This window comes from Neophocaena asiaeorientalis, unplaced genomic scaffold (assembly GCF_003031525.2).
Source record: "Neophocaena asiaeorientalis asiaeorientalis breed wild unplaced genomic scaffold, Neophocaena_asiaeorientalis_V1.1 scaffold202, whole genome shotgun sequence".
NCBI classification, from domain to species: Eukaryota; Metazoa; Chordata; class Mammalia; order Artiodactyla; family Phocoenidae; genus Neophocaena; species Neophocaena asiaeorientalis.
Window position 1 is genome coordinate 456,254 of NW_020172627.1, and position 10,808 is coordinate 467,061.

Sequence of the window (10,808 nt, forward strand, 5' to 3'; positions counted from 1 at the left end):
GATGAATAGGTGGACCACAGAGGATGTTCAGGGCAGTGAAACTATTCTGTATGATACTGTAATGATGGACACATGTCATTTTACATCTCTTCAAACCTATGGAATGTATAACACCAAGTGACTCCTAATGTAAACTATGGGCTTTGGGTGATGATGTGTCAATGAAGGTTGATCAGTTGTAACAAATATACCACTGTGGTGGGGAATGTTGATAATGGGGAAGCCTATACATAAGTCGGGGCAGGGAGCATATGCGAAATCTCTGCACCTTCTGCTCAGGTTTATGTGAGCCTAAAACTAGAAAATAAAGTCTATTTTTAAGGAACTTCAGTGGGCAAAAGACAGGAAGAAACATTTTACTGAAGCAGTTATACACATGGTAAATAAGCACATGAAAAAATGTTCAACATCACTAGCCACAAGAGGAAAGAAAATTAAGACTCTAAGGAGATATCACTACCCACCTATTAGAAGAGGAAAAAAAGCCATCATACCAAATGGTAGTGAAGTTGCAGAGAAAAAAAACTGTTAACAACCGAAATGTCCTTCATCTGGTAAATGGTTAAACAAATTGTAGTATAGCTATACCGTGGAATACTGCTCAGCAATGAAAAGCAAACTGTTGATACCTGCAACAACTTGAATGGATCTCAAGGGCATTATGCTGAGTGCTCTAAAAAGAAAGTCTATTAAAATAAAATAAAATAAAGTAAAATAAAATAGTAAAATAAAACTAAATTAAATTTAAAATATATGAAATAAAATAAATATTGAAACTTAAAGTTCCTGGAGTAGGCATTAACAAGCCAGGTGTCTGGTCCTAGTTCTCCAGACATTCACTTTGGTTGTAAAATGGAACAAGGCTTTACATCTCAGCTCAAACATTTCTCCCTGACAACCAAAGACAAAGAGTACTTTCCTTCTGCTGGTTGCATCACCCTGTGGCAGAGGGCAAATGTGAAACAGAGGTAAGTGTGTTGGGGGCTATGATCTGTGAATACCAGCTGGCGAGGGGTCCAGGAGCCAGATAAGCCTGGGAAGGCCCCTATTTACAGAGACCTTAATCTCCTCTCATCTTGCAGCCACAGCTAGGAGATCAACCTCTGGTAGAGGGGACTCAAGCAGGGCAGGGATCTTGGTGGGCTCCCGATCTCGTGCCAGTTGAGAGGTGGCTCACCCTGTCACAAACCCCACAAAATGTTCCACCGGGGGTGAACCTATATCCTTCAGCTGAATTTATCCATCGAGAACATATCATTAAACATAACTACTGGAAAATAAATGGTCCTTAACTATCTCTACCAGGCTTAACTGTTCCAAGAGACCTTGCTTTAGACCAAAAAGGAAACATCTGAGAACAGCAGAGGGCTGAAGAAGTGAGGGTTTTTCCTCACAAGACATTCCAAGTGGTTTCAGGGAGAGAGCTACAGTCGCAAGCTCCTTGCCTGGGTTTCAGTCACCAGTTTCCCTCTCTAGGCTCTTGAGTTCAGAAGCTGTTTCCCACTGTGACATCTATAAAGTGCAATACAGTGAGCTGGGAAAAGGGATGAAGGTCAAGCTGAAAGTGACTATTTCTGTCGTCCCAATACCAATAGATAAGCAGAAGTGATATTAAGAAAAATCATAAAAGAAACTGCAACTCATTATTAAAGCATACAGAACACTGTCCACCCCTACAGGTAATCAAGGAGACTCAAATGGAAACAGTCAGGAGGCCCATTTTTCATCCATCAAGTTGGCTTCAGTGCTGAGCACACTCAGTGCTTGTGAGGTTGCAATGAAACTGTTCCGCCCAGAGACCTGACCCGAGACTGCTGATTTATGAAGCAATCTGGCAATACCTATCAGGAGCCAGGGGATGTCCATCTCTCCTGGCAAGTTATTCCTCTTCTGGGAATTTACACTAAGAATATAATTGACTTGTATATACTCAAAGAGATTGGCCATAGCGTCATGTGTAACAATGAATATACCGAAATACCGAATGCCAGTGGGCCTCAGGGTTCTTCCTGCCCTGGCCTCTCTCCTCAAATCACTCTACATACTTTAAAGTTACCAACTGTCAACTCACCACTTCCAGTCGTGCCTCCAGTTCAGACTTCTCTCCTGAGCTCCTTTTTGTCGCTCCCTGCTGCCTACTAGACAATCCCACTCGGATGCTCAAGACTGAAATCATCTTCCCCCCAATGCCTCTTCCTCCAACTCCATATCCAAAAAAATGGCATGACCACCTACCCAGCTACTCAAGCCAAACCTTCAAGCATCACTCTTCTCTCCTGTCCCTCAACTCCCCATCCTCTTAATCATTACCTCCAAAACCTCTCTCAGATGCATCCATTTCTCCGCAGCTCCACTGCACAGGCTGGCCTTAGCTACCGGCATCTCCCACCTAAATGACAACTATATTCTCCCAAATGGTTTCCGCTTACCACTGCCCCAATCCATTCTCCATTCTGTGGAGACCTCTTCCTAAAACACAAATCTGGGCTTCCCTGGTGGCGCAGTGGTTGAGAGTCCGCCTGCCGATGCAGGGGATACGGGTTCGTGCCCCGGTCCGGGAAGATCCCACATGCCTCGGAGCGGCTGGGCCCGTGAGCCATGGCCGCTGAGTCTGCGCATCCGGAGCCTGTGCTCCGCAACGGGAAAGGCCACAACAGTGAGAGGCCCGCGTACCGCAAAAAAAAAAAAAAAAGCTGTGGGTGGAAGGGACCTGCAAAAGGGGATGAAGGGGGTGGGGCAGGGGCAATGACCAGGGCCAGAGACTAGGGGGATTGAGAGGGGGAGAAATGGTCAACAGGGCTGTTTTCATTCATGCTCCCATACATGCTGTGTGCCCTGCCTACACTTCTCTTGCCCACCAAGAGCACCTCCTTAGTTCAGCAGGTCCTTCTGAACCAGCCCTCTCCTTCCTCCATAACCTCAAGTCCAATGAGCAAGACGGATGAAGAGGCAGAATGGGCAAGGGACAGCACCCAGGAGTCTCTCCGGGAAGGTTTGCATTGCTTTCCAGATAGTTTTAGGCTAAAAACACTTTGTAGAGAGTAGCATTGCATTCATTTTATAGCAGGGCAAAGTAAACATTATTTTAAAAATAAAAGGATTGGGCTTCCCTGGTGGTGCAGTGGTTGCGAGTCTGCTTGCCAATGCAGGGGACACGGGTTCGTGCCCCGGTCCGGGAGGATCCCATGTGCCGCGGAGCGGCTATGCCCGTGAGCCATGGCCGCTGAGCCTGCGCGTCCGGAGCCTGCGCTCCGCAACGGGAGAGGCCACAACAGTGAGAGGCCGGCGTACCGGAAAAAAAAAATAATAAAAGGATTAATGCACAATGACTTAGCCAAAATAAATTCCATTGAGTGCTGATAAGCCAGACCTAGGGGGTTAGATGCTGGGAATTCAAAGAATAGGACCCCACCAGGGGAGTGAGCACAATGTCTCCAGGCATCAGAAGAAGTCCAGTGACATCTCTTGAAGGCTGCAAACTTCCCTCATCCTTCTCTGTTTTGTCTTTAAATCATAGTCATCTTTCCATACTGGTCTTTTCAAAGAGTCCAGCATTGACTTGCACACCTGAATCCATTCCTATATTTCCTTTCTTGACGAGTGATGTATTTGTCCATAGAGAGAAACAGGCATTCTTCTTAATTCCTTTCTTTGTCTCCCCTTCTCCCATCCCCACTAATCATATTCCTATCCCCATGGATTCTGCTTCTTTAAAACTTTCTTGGATCCTGTGGTGTGCTAAAGAAGGTTCCTACTGACTGGTAAGAACTAATTATTAAATCTCCAGAAATTCTGCAAGCTGGTTGTTAAACACAGCTATTACAAAAATTAATTTATAGAAACTTCTAATTAAATAAATTATATTGATAATATACTCAAATTCACTTTCCTGATTATATTACTATATATATTATGTTGTCTATGCTCTTGAGCTTATTTAAATCAATTCCATGTATATGGTAGAAATTATATACTGATACAGTGGTGTACTGGTGCATATCACTTCCAACTTTGTGTTCAGAGATATCACATTGGGAACTTAGAAGTGGCCATAGTGGGAGTATTTACACCAAAGAAATTGGCAAAAACTACAAATCAGGGCTTGGTTTGTTGTTTTGTTGATTGTCTAGACTGTGGACAAAAAAAAAAACCCAGTAAACAGTGAATGTTGCCTGCCACTGCCACCACCCCAATGGTGGGTCCCGCAAAGGGGAATTCAGGACAGAGAAAAACAGGATACTGGCCCAAGTTAGTTAAGATGCATATCAAAGGAATTATTTCTATGAACCCAGACTCCTGCATCTTCCCATACACAAAAAGGCACTAAAATCATTCACTTGAGATGTCTGTTTTTTGTGTTTAGCAGTAATCTTTTTTTTTTTTTTTTTTTGCAGTACACGGGCCTCTCACTGTTGTGGCCTCTCCCGTTGCGGAGCACAGGCTCCGGACGCGCAGGCTCAGCGGCCATGGCTCACGGGCCCAGCCTCTCCGTGGCATGTGGGATCTGCCCGGACCGGGGCATGAACCCATGTCCCCTGCATCGGAAGGCAGACTCTCAACCACTGCACCACCAGGGAAACCCCAGCAGTAATCTTTTGATGTTCAACTGCATGTGTTGTTTTTTTTTTTTCTTATCAGCAAAAACTCCTATGTATACTGGCTCTTCCTTTACCTCTTTGGAACAGTCCCTCAGAGCTATCTGAGAGGCTGCCTTCCCAGGCTACAGTCCTCAGTAATGTCCTCAAATAAAATATAATTCTCAACTTTTAGGCTGTGCTTCTTTTTTCTTTTCAGTCAACAAGACTTATGAAAATGATAAAGAAAATGTTAACAATGCAGATTAAAGCTAAAAGTGTGTCATGTCTGCAGTTATTACATTGTAAATAGAACAAAATTTGAGGAAATGTTCTTCCAGAATTAAAACTATTGTCCAATTCAGCACAAAAATCACTCATGTCATTGACAGATGAGTGGAGTTAACATATTCACCTTCATTGCTTACCTTTCTTCTTCCTTGGCAACGTAAACAAACATATCAGTCAGTGTTGGAACTATACTCATTGGTCAATTGCAAACATAGGCTGACTAAGGATACAAGAGTTCGGCAAAAACCAATGAATACATTCCATGTGAATCACTTGGCTATACAGAATTGGCAACAAAGAGCATTGTATACTTTATTGCTTGTAAATTGTGCAATACACATTCTTCACATTGATAATGTTTATAACAAACGTACGTATATATCTGTGCATGTTTGGTTTTTTTCACAGTGTTGGCAGCACTTGCTTGGAGGTTCTCAACATCCCCACTATCGTTTCCTTAAATTTAGGCCATCCATCATTATTCCAGGCTCGCTCTCTCCAATCCCATACCCATATTACTACCAGAATCATCTTTCTGATATTTAAATGCAATCATGACATCCCCCTCATTAAAATTATCAGTGGCTCTACAGGAACTTCTGAACAAAAGACAAGCTATAGAAGGCCTTCCTTGATCTGCTCTGTTCACCTCTGCAAACTCCTCTCTTGTCAGATGCCCAACACTCACACTTCACTCAAGTTATTCCAAACTGCCAGCTGTTCCTAGAATGTGCTTTACTTATTCATGCCACTGGGCCTTTGCACGTGCTTTACTTTGCCTAGGATGCCTTTCCCCAACTCCTCCCCTCCCATCACCCACTAGTTCCCCCGTAGCATTCGAACAGTGCTCAGACAGCACCTCTTCCAGGAGCCTGCGCCACTCCAGCTCTTGCTACCACCACAAGCTGCTGTGCAGGTTCACCTCGCTGTCTCCCCCACTCACCTGGAAGATCCTGTGAGCAGAGAAAGGTGTCCGCAACACCTAGAACCTGGCCTGGCACACAGGAGACACCTAGTAAGTGCTTCTTGAATTGATAAACTAATTGATTAGTTTCAGCTAATAGCCAATAGCAAATCACAGGATTTAGCCAGCAGATATTCATCTCTGAATTCAATTACTGCTTTAAAAAAAAAAGGCTGTTTTAAGTGTCAAAAAAACTCAACTGAGTCTTTTCTTTCCTTTAAGCATGCATATAAAACTAGATGAATCATTGACATTTTTTTCTTTGTTTCATTGTTTTCTGAAAGTCAACTAGACATGGCTTGAGACTCTATCTTAAACCACTGACTTCCTGTAAGGAATAACCAAAACACTCATTCCTGAAAGATAGTGACAGCTATCATTTATTGGGCTACTCTTATGCTCCAAGCATGTGCTAAGTGCCTTCTGCAATGTGTGTACTATTATCACATTTAACAGGTGAGGAAACTGAGTCTCAGGAAAAGTATAGCATTTGTATGAGTTTGAACAGATGCTGAATAGCAAAGCAGTGATTCAAACAAGGGTTGGTCTGACTCTAAACTCCAAGTTCTCTCTGTTGAGCCCATTCTTTACTCATTAAAAACAAATGCACTGTCTGAATCAGTCCCTACCAGTAGCCTGGAATGCATAATACTCCAAACAACACTGCAAAGAGCCTTTAACACAAGACCTAGCCCAGCTGAGTTATCCTTATTCCCAGTACCCAGATCCAGTGAATGGGTTTGCCCTTCCCTTGATCCAGTTTGATAGCAGAAAAGTGAAGGATGCCAAGGAGTACCTGCGTCCTGTGTCAAAGGCTGCCTCCAAAAAGTCTCCGTGACCTGGTCTAGGCCTTCATCATGGACCACTTTCCAACAGGAGCGGGGATCTCGTCTCTCGGCTGAGCTGCCTCTGTCACCCGTACTGCTGCCTTTGTTTACTGTTTGTTACTAAGCGCTTGGCGGCCCAGCACATGAGTCAACAAGGGCCCTTCTCTTTCCTGCGGCTTACTCTCGTGCCCTGAGCCCTGTGCAGCCTCTGGCCTGTTAGCAGGCAGAGCCACCCCAGCAGCCTGAGTCCTCAAAGCCAGTGATCCGAGAAAGCCTGTAAGAGCTCAACTGGATTAGGTGCCACTGAAGGCAATGGGATTGCAGCTCAGCTGGGGCTTTGACAACGATGTCACTTTATCTCCTGGTGCAATCAAAAGAAAGAGACCTGCAAGGAACCAGGGGGCTGGCCAAGAGCTGAGCCTTAGTTTCATTAACTCCACCGTTCTCCATGACCTTTGGACCTGCACGAAAGGACAGAGAAATGTGCAAGAACATGAGAAATAATAGCCTGGAGCTGCCAGTGGGAAGGCAAGAGGAATGTGATTGTAATCATCACTTATGTGCACATAATAATAATGATAATAATAACAGTGGGACAGGAGGAAACTTTTGGAGGTGATGGATATGTTTATGGCATAGATTGTGGTGATAGTTGCACGGGTGTATAATGATCTCCATACCCTTCCAGCTGTACATATTAAATATATACTGCTCTTTGTATGTCAATCAGCCCTCAATAAAATGTCCTTTTTGTTTTTTTTTTTAAAGGAGCACTGTAGTTGGAGAAAAGGGAAAAGGAATTCTCACACTCTCTGGTACTTACGTTCAAAAAGGAGCTAGCATAGGGCTTCCCTGGTGGCGCAGTGGTTGAGAGTCCGCCTGCCGATACAGGGGACACAGGTTCGTGCCCCGGTCCAGGAAGATCCCACATGCCGCGGAGCGGCTGGGCCCATGAGCCATGGCCGTTGAGCTTGCACGTCCGGAGCCTGTGCTCCGCAACGGGAGAGGCCACAACAGTGAGAGGCCCACATACCACACACACAAAAAAATAGGAGCCAGCAGAGAGAGGGAAAAGCAAGAATTAGAGTGATCATAGCTCTGTAAAGGTAGGGGTAAAAGACTTGATCTTCGGAGCCCTTTAAATCAAAGGCAGTTTCAAAACGGAGAGACTTTTTAGAAAGAGAAAGAATGCATTTTACTTCGTATATTAACCAAAAAATAAAATAATTTGTTGAAACCCAGGGCTTGGTGAGGACATGGCTGGTGAGCAGCCCCATATGCCAGAAGTGGGAATGTAGGTTAGTGCAACCTCTCAGCAGGGCATCTGGTGATATTCATTAAAACTGTAAATGTACATGTCATTTGCAAACCCAGCTGCAAGGAATTGATCCCATGAGCATTTTTGCAAAAGTTCACTCAAGCAAATAAAACAGTGCAATATATTTTGTAATAGTGAAAAACTAAAAGCCACCAAAGTGTCCATCAATAGCGGACAGATAAATAAACTGTAGTTCACACACAGTGGAAAACCAAATACACAGCAATGCAAAGGAGGCAGGTAGGTCTGTGTGTGCTGGCATTCCACACTTGCCAAGAAGATCTCTTAAAAAGCAAAAAGTGTGGAATAGGCCTGTATGATTCCTCTTAGTGTGAATATATGCATAATATGTATAAACATAAAATATATATTATTTATATTATATATAGTATTATATACCTTTTATTAGACATATTATATATTATATAGAATATACATAGAATATGTAGAGTATATAATCTACGTATTATATATTTTATTATACATATACTCTTTATCTAGAAGGAATCACTAGAAACTTTAACAGTGGTTGCTTTGGGGAGAGTTTTTGAGTTATTATTATTTAGTAATTAATTATGACTTATTCAGGGAAATTTTTGTCCATTTCTGTTTTTTCCCCTTGTACCCCTTTTTGTTTTATTGCTTTTTTAAAAAACTAATAAACATTATATAATGTTTTACAAAATTTATCTTTTTCCTGCTTAAGGCTGCCTGCATCCCACACTAGCTAGTAAAGCATGTTACTATATTTACAACCATCTTGTGTTGCTTCTCCCAAATTTGTCAACTCATCAGATTTAAACTGGAACTTGATGAAACGTAAATTTCCCAACACCGCCCCAGGGGGGAGAGCCAGGGGCATCTGCATTTTAGCTAGTCCCAGGTCATTTTTATTTAGTAATTTATTCAGGTCAACCACGTACATCTGAAGAAACCGAAGCCCAGAAGGAGAACGTGAACTGCTCTGATCACGAGGCTGGTTCACTGTAGAGCAGAGAGCAGCACTAAATCACAGATGCCCAGGCACGGGCTGGTCTGCTTAAAGTCACCACCGCATTCACCTTTTTTGTTACCAATGTAAGCACTTAGCAGTAATCCCCTCCTACAATGATCTCTATTAAGATTTCATTCATTCACATTAAAGCAAGGAAAAATCCTAATTCAGTATTGACATTTTTGAATTGGCATATCTTTAAACATTCAATTGTTTTACTTTCAAGAACCATGCTAAGCCATATTTACCTACAGTTCTTGAAAGCAGGGTGTAAAATCAAGTAGAATTCAACACTAAAACCGATTCCCAGTTATACCTCTTGTGCTTTATTCCAAGGCTATGTCCAATGTTTAAATTGTCATAAATTGCAAATTAATTAAATTTAAAATAATAAAGTTATATTATTCTATACAGAATCCAGGACCCCTCATACTGCTGAGAATATAATAATGGCACAGCCACCCTGGAAAAGAGTTTGGCACTTTCTTAAAAAAACTAAACATATCTTTGCCAGTAACTGAACCCCTGGGCATTTATCCTACAGAAATTAAAACTTCTGTCCACACAGAAACGTGTACATGATTATTTGTTGAGTTTATTTACAACAGTCAGAAACCGTTAACAACCAAAATGTTCTACAGTATGTGAATGGTTCAACAAACTGTGGTCCATAGCATCCTACCCAGCAGTAAAAATGAATGAACCGTTGGGACAAGCAACACGCGAATGGATCTCAAGGGCATTATGCTGAGTGGGAAAAGCCAATTGCAAGTAGTCACATAGAGTATGATTCTATATATACAGCATTCTTGAAATGACAAAATTATAGAGATGGAAATCAGATTAGTGGTTGCTAGAGGTTAGGGATGGGGACAAGTGATTATAAAGGGATAGCAAGAGGGAGATATTTGGAGTGATGGAATAGTTCTGCATCTTGCCTGAGGTGGTGATTATGCAAAGGATGTGCAGCTCTGCCCATCCCCAAACCCCTAGCCGGAATCTACCTCCTGTAGCCTTGACTCACCTGGCTGCCTCCATAGGGTCCAGGAGGCATCTTCCTTGCACCTCTAACCACTTGTCTTACCTCCTCCCTCCAAATCCTGAGCCTCTTTGAGACACACGACGAGATGCCCAGCTACCCTTCTGCTGTCACCTATTCACTCCTCAGAAGCCCCCCACTCAGGCAAGAAGACCCACTCCACCCTCCTCTGAAGGCACCTCTCCCCAGTGAGTTAGAAGTCCATGGGCCAAGGGTTCATACTGACCAGCCTCTGTGTCCCTCTTCTGGGCTTTGTTCCAGGTGCCCTGGCCTTCAGGCTGGGGCCCCAACTTCCACCCACCTAGAACATTTTCCCTGGAGTATTAAGTAGGAAAGAAAACAATATATGTTGCCTGAGCCATTGCATCTTGTCACATCATCTCCATTAGTACAGCCCATCACTAAAATCAGTCACCTGCATGTACGTGGGAGGGAGAGCTCCAACACAGCACAGTGGTTAAGCGTGAGATTATTGAGCCAAGACCACCTGGGTCCAAACCCTGGCTCTACCACATACTGGCTCTGCTACCTTAGGCAAGTTCCTGACCCTCTCTGTGCTGTGTCTCCTCATGTGTAAAATGGAGATAACAGTACCTACTCATAGGTCTGTTTGAGAGTGAAGCAAGTTAACACGAGTAAAGGGCCTAGAAAAATGAGACCACTGTCTGGCACGGTAAGCACCATGTGTCTGCTGCTGTTGCATACACCATGTCCCCCCCAACCCCCACCGTCTCGCTCATACTTATCTGGGAAGCCCCCATTCTGGGTAAAATTCAGTTTTCCACCTCCTGTACCCCTATG

General features: G+C 43.4%; 1 protein-coding gene across 1 annotated transcript in view; it reads right to left on the reverse strand.

Moving 5' to 3' along the window:
• Positions 1–10,022, reverse strand: part of LOC112395727 (FERM and PDZ domain-containing protein 2-like) — an 86,991-nt gene extending 76,969 nt beyond the window's left edge. Inside the window, exons 1-2 of the mRNA XM_024739081.1 lie at positions 9,993–10,022; positions 8,728–8,899 (exon numbers count right to left, since the gene is read on the reverse strand). Coding sequence (XP_024594849.1) covers positions 8,728–8,899; positions 9,993–10,022 — 202 coding nt within the window. The remainder of the gene's footprint in view (positions 1–8,727; positions 8,900–9,992) is intronic.
• Positions 10,023–10,808: the final 786 nt, after the last annotated feature.